The 15,584-nt window shown below is 39.1% G+C and overlaps 1 protein-coding gene across 5 annotated transcripts in view; it reads right to left on the bottom strand.

The window, feature by feature from the left end:
* Positions 1 to 15,584, bottom strand: part of PLD5 (phospholipase D family member 5) — a 185,067-nt gene that overhangs the window by 33,971 nt on the left and 135,512 nt on the right. For 2 of the 5 annotated variants that reach the window (XM_083432219.1, XM_083432218.1), the window contains exons 2-4: positions 13,901 to 14,044; positions 4,409 to 4,577; positions 1,143 to 1,257 (exon numbers count right to left, since the gene is read on the bottom strand). In XM_083432219.1, the coding sequence (XP_083288345.1) occupies positions 1,143 to 1,257; positions 4,409 to 4,577; positions 13,901 to 13,950 (334 nt within the window). In that variant the 5' untranslated portion in view covers positions 13,951 to 14,044. Of the gene's footprint in view, positions 1 to 1,142; positions 1,258 to 4,408; positions 4,578 to 13,900; positions 14,045 to 15,584 lie in introns of those variants that run through there. The other 3 variants (XM_083432216.1, XM_083432217.1, XM_083432220.1) reach the window with 2 other exon arrangements.

Raw genomic sequence — 15,584 nt, 5'->3', positions numbered from 1 at the left:
TTCTTTGACTCCGCTAGTTAACCATGCTGACATCCCCTTGGTACTTTCCCTAATCTGCAATATACAATACAGTGGTACCTGGGGTTACATACGCTTCAGGTTACAGACTCCACTAACCCAGAAATAGTACCTCGGGTTAAGAACTTTGCTTCAGGATGAGAACAGAAATCATGCAGCAGCGGTGCAGCGGCAGTGGGAGGCCCCATTAGCTAAAGTAGTGCTTTGGGTAAAAAACAGTTTCAGGTTAAGAACAGACCTCCAGAACAAATTAAGTTCTTAACCCGAGGTACCACTGTATTAAAAGCTCAACTGGAGCGCATTTTAAACAACTGCCAAACATTTTTGAGTGATTTGATCTGCTTGACTTGCCCTTCAACTTCATTTTTACCAATTCCCTCATTTTGGGGAAATTTCTTCTTTAGAATTCAAATGTTAGTGGATTTGATTTTTTAAGGCAATTGACCATTTAGATTTATATTAAATTTAATAGCACTATGGTCACTGCTCCTAACTGGCTCAAAAACACTTATATCTCATACCAGGTCCCGAGTGCTTAAGTCCAGGGTCTTTGTTCCTCTGGTCAGTTCCATGACCAACATTTAGGGTATCTAGAAAATTTTCCTCTTTTTCATGACTGGAACACATACGTAGCCAGTCTATGTGAAGGTAGTTGAAGTCATCCATCACTGTATTTTCACTATTGGATGTTTCAGTGATTTCATTCTTCGTTTCATTTGGATAATAGGGACAATAGTATGTCCCCAGTAGTAAATTACTCTTGGGGACTGGTATCACCACTTACAATGCTTACTGTGAAAGTCTTGCCAATCCTAAGCATTGTGTTCAAAACTTTTAATCTAAGAGCACTGCTTCCATAGTGAATATCAGTGTTTAAAAAAATCAAGCTACTTTAAACATTTTGAAGTTCAGTTTATCTAAGTGGGTAATAGTTATGCATGTGTTTAACTTTCCCACAAAAATTAGTTAAACTTAAAAAGGCTTCATTTTTTAGGGTGCAATCCAGTCAATGATTTTACACATTTAACTTGGGCCTATATCAACATCCCACATATTAAGAACAAGCAAAGGCAACTCTTATATATTAATGTGAATATATAGCAACATAAAAACCATGATCTTACCCTTGTTTTTCAGGTCATTTAATAATTTGGAATCCTTGTGAAGAATATCACTCACTAGTTTGATCTCTACATTTTGAGACAACAGGTCTTGCAATTTCTCAAACAGATGCTGCCCCTTGTAGGAAAAACAACAAAGGAAACATGCTTGGGAATGATTATTAGACACACAAAAATATACAAAATCAATTAATATACATTCAGGTGTCTATTTTAATATAATGTTTTATGCTTCAGTGGAACTTGAATCTGTCTTCTGAAAGAAGCATTTAAAATTACTAAATCATGACGTACATAAGAGGCATAATAACATTCTGCGTCTACAATAAGAGCACTTTGCAAGGTATGCAACTTCTTAATGCCATGCAGTTAAAATAATTTGAAATCCCTGCTCAGCCATGAAGGTCTCCAAGAAACCCTAAGAAAGCAACTATCTCACAGCCTAGCTTATTTCGCAGAGTTGTTATAAGAGCAAAACAAGATAAGGGGATACTGCAATCTTCTCTGAACTCTCGGAATAGGGTGATGGTGAAATCTAAATAAATAATTTCTCTCGTATATTTTGTCACTTTGCAGTCTCAACTCCAGGGAGATGCTAAGATTCTCACGTAGGTGGAATTTCACTCTGGATTTATTTATTTTGCTTCAAAAATTTCCATTGATGCAATAAGAGCATGGCAATGATTTAAGCTGAAGTGCTATCTTACACAGCAATGTGTTCTAAGGACAAAAATAGATGCAACTGTGGGAGACCAGTTCACTGTTCACATATTTTAAAGAACTGGAACTTACTTCAGAGGAAAACAGAGCATGAGAGGTTCCAGCTCTGCTCAGGGACTGAGCCATTTCCATTATAGCCCCTGCCCACCCTGGCAACCCCTTGCTTTACATGTGAATGGGATAAACACATAAACAAATGTGATATTGCCATGTCATCGTATATAATTCGGCCCTAGGATGCCCAACTGCTGGTGGGTTTTTTCCTTCTGATATTTCTGAGAATCAAGCTCTTATATGCTGGCCGTGGCTATGAAGCTTTAGTCACTGCTCTCTGCATGTTTTAAAAAAGTTTTATTAAGAGCCCCTTATACCACTGTGCAAGGACTCCTTTCTCTTGAAGACAATAACAAACTGCTGTGAGTGTCTTACATTTCATGAAAATCTTTTCCCCTCCAATGTCAACTTATAAAAACTGGGAGGAGGATATAAAGTCAAGGAATCTGAATTTTCCACGTATTATTGAACCTCCTATAAGAATGCTTAACAATGTTCCCATTGTTACAAGGTGTCATATTTTGTCATGCAACAAATATGGAACATGCAACCCAGTATCAAATGAAAGAGTATACCATTGCAAGTTCTATCCTAAATACATAATTTTATTTGTATGCCGCCTTTCCGTATTTCAAACCACGCTCAAGACAACTTGCAACATGAAAAAATATGTGACTACAATGCAACAAAAGTAGTAATAAACAATAAATTAAACTTTATAAGATACACAACCAAGCTGATCAATTTCCACATAAATCACAAGATCTAAAATAAAGAAACAAAAAACCAACAACAAAACAGCAACAACACCCCAGCCATCCTTGTCCAGAGGCTTCTTGCATTTCCTGAAACTGGACAGTGCATATAGATCTTTGCATATCAGCAAAGGTTTTCTTCTTCATTTGACTCTAGAGAAGCTCCACTTAGTTCTGCTTTTTGGAATTGGATCTTTATACTCCTTCACAACTTCCACAGTAGCCCTTGCACTAATGGCATCAGCGCCAACAATGTCATCATTATAGCTTTGCATTCTACTGCATTTGTTTCAATGGACAATGTGCTATTGTTTGAATCCAATAGTGGTAAACAAAACTTCGAAAGAATGCTCAGTTAGAGTGACCAAATGACTAACATCTGGACCTGAAAGTTTAGTTGTTATTCCTTAAAAATGCAATGCTTCATCTGATTGCATGTCACTTAAATCGTACTGATCTGCATCTGATGTATTATAGTTGGGAAAAAGAAATGGCTCTGAAAGATCCTAAATGACTGCTTCTGTTTTAAATGCTATTATTAATCCCCCCCTTTTTTTTGTAAAATTCAGCAATTTGACATACAAAAGCTGCAAAGAATTGTCCATAAAGGGGCAGGCTAAATAAGTAAACTTATTGATTCTAAGGCATTCCTGATTCAAACCCTTTGGATCTCAGTTAACATGTTATACAGTTATGATAGATGTTATGTGATAGGAGGGGGTAGAAGGTAGATTTGGATCTGCTGGATCTTCCTGGGTGATTTGCAGGAAATTGAAAAGGGTTTATGACTTCCAACTATCTAACAACAGCTGAAAAACGCACCCTACCCTAGTTTGGTTGCTTAAATATGAATGTGGGGTGTGTTTGATAAAACAGCAGTTGGCACGTGTGAACTTGGTTCAGGTACTGATTGCAAATTTGTGCGCTTAGCATGTGTTCAGAGGCACGCTGTTTCTTAATCCTTAGTGTTCTTCCACTTGCTGGAGCCACTATTTTGCACCTAACTCTGTTTGGTGGATCTCAGGGGGTCTGGTAAATTAGATTCCATGTCTGCCCATCCCTGGTAGATGATATATGAAAGCATGAATATGTTTACCAGTTGAAAGTGCATGGCAGTGTATGTTGTTGTAGTTGTACTCTTTCTTTTCATTTCTTTTTTAAAAGAAAATATCATTACAATAAAATATGAAAATATTTCTGTGCTAGAATTAGGGAGTGTCTCTCTAAAATTCTGTTTTCCAGGACTCTCTCCATTTCGTGTGATCTGAAATTAGGAAGAAATGTAACTCACATTTAAAAGTGAATTTACCAAATTCGCAAACTGAAGCGCAGACTTCCTTTGAAACTGGAGGTTCTCTGAATTTTGCAGTGCTGTTCTCCAGTCAAGTAACGTGTACGAAAATGCATATATTAGAGTAAAGTTTGCATAAAATTCATATGTTGGTGAAAATAACATTTAAACATGCATCATATTGGGGGAAATTGCTTACGAAAATATGTATATTTCTTAAATCTGCATACAAAAGTGTGTTTATTCAGAGAAACATTCGCTAAAATGCTGAGGGAGAGAAACTATTCTAGGCAACTGGTTCTTACAAAAAGGAAGTCTCATTTTGAGAACAAGCAAACAAGCCGTTCTTAACAAAACCATATCTCAAGAGCTCAGACACAGAAGAGGATGAACAGTAAAATGCAAACCAAGCACCTGATCAAGGCCACAAACATTTAAATAAAGCATACCTGGAATGCAGATGGATGACTGTGACTGAGGTCCCATTGGGAAGATACTATGTCAACAGACTTTTTAGCCATATTAAGTAAATTCATCCAGCCTTGGAAAAGAGACAAATGGGCCGGTGCACTGTCTGAATAGTTTATGCCTTCAGGAATATTTTCCACAAGAGCAACCCTGAGAAGACACAAAGAAAGGAAGACAGTTTACAAAACTACTCAACTGATTTAAATTATTCCAATTTCATAGGGGTGTAAGTGTTGGTTTCTTATAGTCCCCCCTGCCCCAATCCACCTCTGGTCTTGGAAGTATTTTACTTCCAAGGCATTTTAAAGGTATGTATTGCCACATGCTCGATACATTTATATATTTATAAAAACATTTATATATTTTTCTTTATGTCAGTTATTTAATGTGTCAAGAGATTTGGGGACCCACAATAGTAAAAACTTTATTTTGTTCCCACAGCAGATTTAGATGTTAAAAAAAGATCTGACTTAGTAGCATCTATCTGGATCTTGGAAAACCTCTTGAAATAGTTTCCTATAATTTGCTGACACTTTCCAACTACGTGTGGCTAAACATGTCAGAGAGTGTAGAATTTGTTCTAAAAATTGCTCATGATCCTCCCCTCTCTGTCAGGGAGGAGGTGATGCAGCCAGCTTACACATTCATTGCTTAACTTTTCATAGCTATTGGTCTTTTCTTTTTCTTACTTGGAATGACAAAGAGAAGAAAACTCACGTAGTTATTAGGACTCAAACTCTGACTCAAAAATATATCAAGTCCTAGCACCTAATTAAAACAACTTGTATTTCTTAGCACACTTAGTTCCTCAAATGCATAGTCAATTCATATGCCCCCTATTTTTTCCTATTTTGATGCCCATATTTCTGTGAAAACCCTGCTGTCTTCTTCACAAGAATATGCACACTCTACCATCCCCTGGTTTTCATATCTTGCACGCCAAAATGCTTGGATGAGTCGTGTCACTCCAATCTTCCCTTCCTTCAGTCCCAGATGCTCCCTGCCCCCTGCTCTATAGCCCACCAGTAAGAGATCTTAGGCTGATAGGTCCTAGGGATTCAGTGGTAGCTCTTTATGCATAGAATTCCCTCCCCCATGAACCACTGGTGACTTTTAAAAGACCTCTTAAGATGTTTTTATTTCAATCTGATTTTTATTAATTGTTGCCATTTTAAGTGAATTTCAATTTGATCTTATATGCTTTTATGTTTGCTGTGTAACTGCTTTGTACTTTCGCCCTTTGAGGATAATAATCCTGAAAATAAGTTTGTAAACCTTTTAATAAAATAAAATAAGCCACACCAAGTAGCTCCAGATTTGCAGAAACAGAAAAGGAACAGCAAAACACCCTGTTCATCTGGCCAGCCACCTTGAAAGTATACTGTCTAGTAGCAGCTTTAATAAAAATGGAATGGATAGTTGTAATCTCACCAGAACAGTTTCTAGAGAAAGCATGCTTGCTCATTTTCTGTTTCTTTATTTTAAATGATACATTTGAAAAACAAAAGTTACCTCAAGGCTGGCCATAAATATTTTAAATAAATATTATAACTAGCTCAGAGGGGTGTTACAATGATATATGAAATGTGTTTTGAAAAGAGCTATTAAAATAATAAACTTGAAGTGAACGTAGGAGGGCTCAATAAATAACATACATGAGTACACAATTGGTACACAATTGCAGTGCTATGACAATTGGTTCTCATCTGAGAGACCAGTTCACATTCCAGCTCATCTAAGGACATACGAAATAGAGATTAATACCTTTCTGTAAAAATAAAATAAAATAGAGCATCTTATATGAGCACTTTCAAAAATAAACATACTAGAACTATAAATAATGTTGCTGGTAAAATTATACTTCCAGGTTCTTCTGCAATGGTGAACCTGTTAATTTTTCTCTCACGTCACAATGAGTTGCTGGGTTTTGTATGAAATTTAAAACCAGAGAAGTCTCATGGGAACAGTTCAGTCTCATCAGCCATGTCACAACAACTAACCTTAACAAAAATTGTGGTTTAAAAGAAAAAACGGAAGAAAAGGCTGCTCTGCTCAAAAATATGGCAACAAGTAGAAGGCTTTTAGAAGGATGAAGCTGTTTAATACATAACTTGTTCCGTTTTCCCATTATCTACTTATACCCTCGGAACATTCTTGTGACGTAAACAGACGAGCATTATCACCCTCACATAATAGATTGGGAAACAGAACAGAAAGGTTGAGCAAGAGGGACAGTATGTGACCTAGAATTTGCACTTCTGTTCCAGGATAAAAATAGAGAGCAAGTTTATCTCTACGAACCTTATTGAAAGAATAATGGAACAATGGAACTAGGCCTCCGTAGGAATAACATTTGTCCTCTACAAGAAAATTCAGGATTACTTATAATGTGGCTTTTCCTCCACTCCTGCAGATAACTGCAGATAAAATAGCTCAATTGGTTAAAGCGTGGTGCTGATAACACCAAGGCTGCAGGTTTGCTCCCCCTCTGGGTCAGCTGTATATTCCTACATTTCAGGGGGTTGGACTGGATGATCTTCAGGGTTCCTTCCAACTGTATGATTCCATGAAAATGGGGTTTATGCTCAAATATATTCTGGGGTCACATACAGTATATGAATGATACGGATATAGATATTTATCAGTATATCACAAAGCAATGGGCAAAAAATTACAGTTAATTTTGTTAACATGAAATGAGGGTTTAATTATCAATCATGTGTCTTTGTTACGTTTTCAGCTGAGTATCTGGATGTCAAACTACATGTGTCTGCACTTCTCCCTCACTTTAGGAAATGTATGCTGTAGACTATTTCTTGACAGCTGGAATTTGCTATGGATTAAGTCAACAAATGTTACACAACATATATAAGTGCTTTGCCATGTTATTAGGCGGTAACACATGAAATATTCCTACCATGTAGATATTCTTACTTGAGTTAAGTTATATAGCTCCCTAGGAAATTACCACTGTTGGGTAGTCACCGCTCGCAGGCATTTGAATGCCATTTCAGTCAAAGTTGAACTATATGCAGAAACCTCTTGAAATATGCTCAGGGGAAATGGCAGTTTGGAATATGAAAGCTCCATGACTTAAGCACATTAGCTATTTAATCTGTTGGCATTCTGTTAGGCTTAACTTTACAAATGGCTTTTAAAACAAGCATCACTTTTTTCTGTGCATACTTTCCGCCCTGTTCAAAAAACTGTTTATATGAAGTAGTGATAAATTGTTTTCACTGAACAAGAAGGGGGATATTTATTACAAGAGAAATTAGATGTATGCACCAGTTGACTGTCACAATCAGTATTCATTCTACAGTGAGCTGGAGCATGTCAAATACTAAATGCTTCAGAGGCAAAAGGTTAAATGCTGTTACAAATATCCTGCGCTCATGGCTGTCTTTGTACGCAAGATATACAAGCCTTGGGGACCTGTGAGAAATCTATTTAATGGACAGTATTAGGGATGTTTCTGGCACATAATCAGTCCTCTTTTTTCTTCCATCTGCAGGATTGTAAACAGCAACCCAAAATGCTCAGAATAATCATTACTAAGCACAACGGGTTGTATCCAGACAGACTGAAATCCCACTTACCTGATTAAGCCCCTTTGAATTCACCACGACTTACTGCTGAGTAGACATGGTTAGGATTGTAAGTAGATGCAGTGAAATCACTTAAGTTCCATTGATTTCAGAGAGTCTATTCTAAGCACGACTAAATGTGAATCCAATGAATATTCTGAGCACTGATTCCAACCTAGTATATTGAATGGCAAAGGTTCTTTCTTTCATGGTGTGCATTTTTATACAAAGAATATAGCAACACACATCTAATGAACTTTAATATATAAAAGGTAAAGGACCCCTAAGTCCAGTCCAAGGCGACTAGGGTGCAGCACTCATCTTGCTTCAGGCCGAGGGAGCCGGCGTTTGTCCACAGACAGCTTTCAAGGTCATGTGGCCAGCATGGCTAAACAGCTTCTGGCACAACGGAGCACCATGATGGAAGCCAGGGTGCACGGAAACACCATTTACCTTCCAATGGCAGTGGTACCTATTTATCTACTTGCACTGGTGTGCTGTTGAACTGCTAGGCTGGCAGAAGCTGGAACAGACCAACAGGAGCTCACCCCGTTGTGCAGATTCAAACTGCTGACCTTCCGATCAGCAAGCCCAAGAGGTGCAGTAGTTTAAACCACAGCGCCACCTGCTCCCTTATACCTTAATATATATTAACCCTACAACTGCCATAGATACCTATGGTAGGTCTCAGGACATAACAGCCTTAATGGTTATAATATTTTCAAACGTAGGTGCTTTACGTGGGGTCAGGCAAAGTTAAGGACATCAGGACTCTGGACAGTTCCCAGTGGACCATGTTGGCCAACCTGTGAAAGATTTGTCTGCTAAGAGCTAGAACCATTTGAAGCCTTATGTAGGTTGGCGAGTCCTGTAATGTGGCTGCCTCACTTCCCTGAGGAGCTGACTCTGGTGACTTAAATGCCATTTGTTTAATTCTGTAGCTGCAGAGGAGTCAACTTGTGGGGCCATGGGGGCCAGACCATCACAAAGTTGATGGACATTCCCATCCAAATGGTGTGTGCGCACTGTGTCATGTGATTGATTATGCAGGGTGGGGCTTACCTGTGCCCCCACAATATTTTATTCAAGTTGGCACCTCTGTGCAGGTGTCAACTTTATGCTATCAAAGAGATAAGGATGTTGCTGAGGGATTGTCCTGTGAGTCTGAGGAAGGCAGGAGAGCTGTCTCCTCAATTCTGGAAAGTCTAAGAGAAGCTGCTCTGCCCGCCCCCGAGTGGTGTAGCTGGTAGTTCTTGCTCATCTGTGCCTTCCTCAGGATACTGCAAGGGGCTAGGTTCTGGGATCATGATGCCACAACCCCACCCATCAAGTTGGTGCAGAAGAATCTGGCAGACATGCTTTGGAGAAGTTAATACTCACTTCCTCAATCAAAACCCAATTAGGCCATCATTCTGTACCTTAAGTGCAAATGAACCTCTTGGTCTTAGGCAGATTTCTTTCCCAACCATGCTACTAAGACTCTGTTGGCGAGAACAAGGATAAAATTGCGGCATTATACATGCACACAAATGTTCTGCTGCTGAGCTATGTGGTTAACCTGCAAGAATTTTCTCAAGAAAATCACAGTCAACATTACTGTAGAAGCAAGGAACCTCAGGCATTAATTTATCTGTCATCCAACTTATCAATGCCTTTGGAATAGGGAATCAAGTTATCAAGTCTGTTTGTATGGATATTTCATCATTGAGTTTAAGCTAAGTGCAATTTGTCCTTCACATTTACCATAATATAAATGGGCACAGATGCTATTTTTTAAGTTGAACATTCAAACTTTGAAGTGGTAGCATATTTAAAGCAGCATTTGTTTTTATACCTGCATGCAATTATACATGGTCATGAGTCCTCAGGGTGCATTTAAATATACCATTAATGCTGACATATTACACCATAATGGACGCTTTCATGTCACTTTTGTTTCAGTCCCATGCTTTTACTGATTTAAGATTTTAAAGTCGGGAAAGGAGCAGGGAAGCAATAGCTTGGGGTTGGAGAGGTGTGGGCATACGTTTAAGAGCAATATTAGGGAATACAAGCGAGAGAAGAGGGAACAGCAGTGCTTATTTTCTTTCAGTTCAGCCTCAATGGAAAGGAACACTATGGAAAGTTCCCATGGGATTGGGAAGCCCTTGTACATTTGGAGGATGTACACTGGTACCCTTGTGAAAAATGAAAATAGAATTTTAAATATTTTAAGGTTTGACAAGGGGCACATGTATTAAATGTACGTGTGAGGGGGTGAAGTGGTGGGTGATCCACTTGCACTAGCCAGAGCAGAAGGCTGGAGAGATGTGTTTATTTCTCTTTGGCCTGGTAAGTCTTGATTTTATTTTATTTTTAAACCTGCTTTGAAACCAATGGGTATAAATTACCCATGCCAGCTCTAGGTTAGCCTAGGTAATAGGCCTGGTGTTGGGGCCTCTTGGGGGAATGGGCGGTGGGGCTTTGGATCTAATGGATGCATGTCCTCCTCTGCTCCGCCTCTATAATACTTAACCCAAGCTACAGCTAGCAGAAAAAAACACAGGCACTACTAGATCTACACCTGTAGAGTTTTCTGTGGGCATAGCAGGTTATGGCAGATAAGTTCCTTCAGAGCTCATCTGCATCATTCCAACCCTCTCCAGCCAGGAGATCTGGCAGCTAACATTATTATTATATGATGTGTACACAGAAGGTCTTTTTCACCCCCTGGCACCTGCAGAGCTGAGGAGGGAAATCCCTGCCTGAAACCCTGGAGAGCCATTTTCTGTTAGGGAAGGCAATGTTGAGTTAAATGGACCAATGAACTGATTTGGTATAGCTTCTTATGCTCACCCACCCCCAAAATATAATAACTGTAAAGCAACTAAAGAAATAACATATGAGGATTATTGCTCTCTCCTGGACTGTTTGGCATTTCAAAACTGTACGTTCCAGCTGTATGTTTGAAGCTTCATGTTCACCAGGGAATAGGGAGCTGTTTTGTGCCTCTATCAAAAGAAAAATTATCACTTTACTGTTGTCTGCACAAAATTGTTTTAATAAACATTATTATTTCCCTGCACAAAGAGTGTAAAGATGGGTAATGGATTATTGCTGAAGGTTTCCAGGGAGAAAAGGGAAGACATGTTCATGAGTAAAACTCTGAGCCAACTGTACTATACACCACAGGTTAGACAAAAAAAGAGTAAATTTTATATTTGAAAAAGAACAGGAGCAAGAACCTTCATAAGCTGTCAGGTCAGTGAAACTTGTGCTGCAGAACACATTAAAACCTTTTACCTTGCATGAACAATGGCAGAAAGGAGAAAAGCAACTCACTTGGTTTTATATTTTTAACACTGTCACCTTGATCTGGAAACAGTCTGTAGAAGAACATTCTGGAAGCAGGAACATGCGAAACCCTACACCCAGCACACCATCAGTGGCACAGAAAGCTATAGAGGATGCAGTTTCTGAGCCTGCTAAATGCATTCAGATTTGTGACTGTGTAGAGATCTCTGGACCCAATCAGTTGTTAGATTAGGAAGAAGAAGCATGGCAGTGATAAGACACACTGGGTGTTCCTTTTCCTCTTAGTAAATAATCAGGAGTTTCCAACAGAACTAGTTCTTTATGTGGTAAAACATGTAGTTAAATACAAATCTGCAATCAGATTTAAAAAAAAATAAATCACAGATTTATAAGAAAGTAGGACAGAATGGACTTATTGAACAAACCACATGTGAAATTGACATGGACTAGGAATGGACAACAAAGATCCTTATAGTAAAAGCTATGGTTTTCCCAGTAGTGATGTATGGAAGTGAGAGCTGGACCATAAAGAAGGCTGATCACAGAAGAATTGATGCTTTTGAATTATGGTGCTGGAGGAGACTCTTGAGAGTCCCATGGACTGCAAGAAGATCAAACCTATCCATTCTTAAGGAAATGAGCCCTGAGTGCTCACTGGAAGGACAGGTTGTGAAGCTGAGGCTCCAATACTTTGGCCACCTCATGAGAAGAGAAGACTCCCTGGAAAAGACCCTGATGTTGGGAAAGATGGAGGGCACAAGGAGAAGGGGACGACAGAGGACAAGATGGTTCGATAGTGTTCTCGAAGCTACCAGCATGGGTTTGACCAAACTGAGGGGGGGGCAGTGGAAGACAGAAATGTCTGGAGTGCTCTGGTCCATGGGGTCATGAAGAGTCAGACACGACTAAACGACAAACCAACAAAAGGAATGGACTTCTCCATCTGTACTGGGAGCAACAGCTATATAGATTGTATTAGTTCCTCAGGTCACTGTGACTGGCTTCGCTGAAAGAAAGTAATTCTTTCAACAGCAGAGCAATGTGCTTGGTAATATGCTGCTCAGGGATCCGCCACACTTCCATGTGCCCTTAGGTTTTCCCCTGGAAAAGCCCACAGTTTAGTGCTGAATTGAAACAACAGCAATTGGGAGTTCCACGGATTGCCATTTGTTCTGATACAGCACTAAAGAGCGGGTTTTCTAGGGGAAAGCGGCAGGGCATATGCAAAGATGCTCAGATCTGTACTTTCTAGGCACAGGACAAGCAGAAATATGGATGAGCCCTCAGAGAGCAGTCAAGTTGCTGCATTTTGCACCAGCTGCAGTTTCTGGATCAAACTCAAGGCAGCCCCACATAGAGTGCATTGAAGTAATCCAATCTGGATGTTACAAGAGCATGGACAACAGCAGTCAGGCTGTTCTGAACCAGAGTAAGCCATAGCTGTCATGCAACTAAAGTGGCAAAGGCACTCCTAACTGCCAAGGCCACCTGGGCCTCTAGTGACAAAGATGAATCCAGAATCACATTTAGACAATGAACCTACTCCTTCAGGGGGAGTACAACCTTCCTTCAAAGCAGACAACTGACCAAATATCTGGACTCAGGACCAGCCCACTCACAGTACCTCCATCTTGCCAGGATCCAAGCCCACTGCTGTGTCTAGGTGACCATCCAGGGCTTGCACAACCTCTGCTAATTTAGATGCCACTGAGAATGTTTCAGTGTGTTTCCAAAGGGTATAAAACTCCCTCGCCTTCAGTAAATGCCAACATATACAATACAAAAAAAAACTTCAATCAACAACTCCTTGAAGATGCAATGTAGGCAAAGAAGTAGGCCACCATGCACTAGGCACCATTGTGTGGTCTCACTCATGTGCTCACACATGTGTGCATCCCCATGAGCGATATGGAGCTATCAGCAACAAGGAGGACCACTGTGGTACAGCCCCTGCTAATATATGTGTGTTCTGAATCCACCCCACTTGGCCACTTGTCTTTGAAGACAGATACTAAAGGAATTTTCACATACAAGGCTTAAATAACCTTTGGTATTTTTTTCTGGAGTTATTTATGTGAATGTGTATTTAATAATTAGGTGGAACATATATTTCTGTAATATGAATGTGAAATCTGGTCTAAGATTACCAGACACCCCCTTTTCCCAGGGACAGTCCCCGGATTTACAAATCAGTCCCCTGACAAAATTCATCTATTTGGTAGGAAGTTGAAAAGTGTCCCCAGATTCATTGAAAAAAATCTGGTAACCTTAATCTGGTCAGACTGTAGACAATATGCACCAACTGACACTTAAGGTGGTGTATGAAAATGCTCTCCATTAACATAAAAAAGAGTTAAATGGCTTGTGGATTGGGCTGTCAGGTGAGAGACATTTTGGCAGTAAGTATGGCATTCTGATTGTTGCAAACATTTTGCCGGCACAGCACAATACAGTGCTATCTATTCACTTCGCCTTTCCCCCTGTGAAAACAGTCAAAGAATGCTCATACTCTACTTATAACCTTGTAACGTTTTAATTTTCCCTCGCATATTAATATTGCTGCCACCCCAAAAGAGAAGTTTTGTTTGTTACCTCTTACCGACAGTTATTTCGACAGTTCTTTTCTGAAAGACCATCCTCATCTTCTCCAACAATATCCACAGCTGAAAATATCAGTGCAACGAGAATTGCAAAGCAGCAAACCAGTGCAAAGATCACAATGCATTTTTGCTGGGACTGAAAGAGATTAAAATGGAAATAATAAAAATGCTGGGAAGTGAAGTAATAATATCACAATTGTTATAAAAGCCTTTATGTCATAAATGTAGGCATTTTATTGAATATATATTTTTTTTCAAAATGCAATTGGTTTGATCAAGGAGGTTTCACAAAACTAATAAAACACAACAAAGTAGTGTCATAAGCCTGACAGAAACATTTACACCCCCTCCCTTCTCTTTTTGTCTCAATACAATTGTATTAAAATATCTTCTGCATATATTACTGGGAGTATTTTTTATTAAGCATCGCATACACTAAAGTATGATATGGAACAAAGCTTTTTTTAAATAAAACTTTTCAATCATCCCAAATCTGAGGTGAAAATTGAATCACTGGCACCAAGGTGTGAGCGCACAAAAGAGTACCTTGAAACTGAAAGATGAGCCCTATGATAAAAATAATTTTAAGTATGCAAGAAGTATGCAAGAAGAATAAATAATAGAGCATAGATGCTCACAGGGAGGTGACAAAAAATCATTCTCATGCCAATCTCTCTTACCTTATGGGAGCATCATACTAGATAATGTGGTTGTCACACAACAAACTCCATTGCTTGTTCAAAAATACACCAACTGAGTTCAAGGACAATTTTACATAAAGTACCGTGAGAAGTGTATACTTCTTTCCATAAAGAAAAAGAAGGAAAAACAGGGGCTACCGATAATTATAAACTCAATCCAGATGGATCAGGCATAACTGCAGACATAAACTAGATGTGCATCCACGTGCATATCCGTATGAACAATTGAGGGTAGGTACATCACTGTTGACAGTGGCACGCACACACACACACACACACACTCAGCCTCTGAAGCCTTATCTTTAACTTGTGTTTCTTCATCTTCAGCCTACCTCATGGCTATTTATAGATTATTTGCATAATCCTGCAAATAGATTATTTGCATAATCCTGCAATTCAAAAAATATATTGAACTGCTGTATTTCCTGTTAAAAATGAACTATCATGAATTAACAACAGAAGCTCAAGCACAATATTTTAATATATTAGGGGCAAATAGAGGCCATAAAAATCAATGAAATTTTGTACTTTATTTTTACAGATGAATTCATCCACTGTACAGAGGTATTATGTATTACACTTGAAACGGGGTCAGTGTTATGTTCTTGTTAAAGAGAGACAAAAACATGCTCCGCCAACTTCCTGACTGAATTACTACAATCTGAGAATTAAATAATGTAGAAATCAAAATTCCTTAGCCCGGAATAATTATTGCAGATATCCGCTTTAGCTGCTTCTTATTTCTTCAAATGGCACTATCCTGACACAAAGAAGCTAGTACTGGTGCTGCAATAGAGTGTTGATAGCAAGACAATTAAAGTAACTAACCGTCAAGTTCAGACGTTTCCCATCTATATATCCCCAGAGTGGATAGCTCTTCCTTCATATAGGTGGGACACTGCCCACTATAAAGCCCCCTGCCCAAGTTATAACCAAGTCTAAGTAGGACCAGAACCACCACAAAACAATGCCACC

Source organism: Podarcis tiliguerta, assembly GCF_965153285.1.
Source record: "Podarcis tiliguerta genome assembly, chromosome: 3".
In the NCBI taxonomy this organism is placed as follows: Eukaryota; Metazoa; Chordata; class Lepidosauria; order Squamata; family Lacertidae; genus Podarcis; species Podarcis tiliguerta.
Note: the sequence above shows the minus strand (reverse complement) of the source record. Positions and strands in the feature narration are given on the sequence as shown.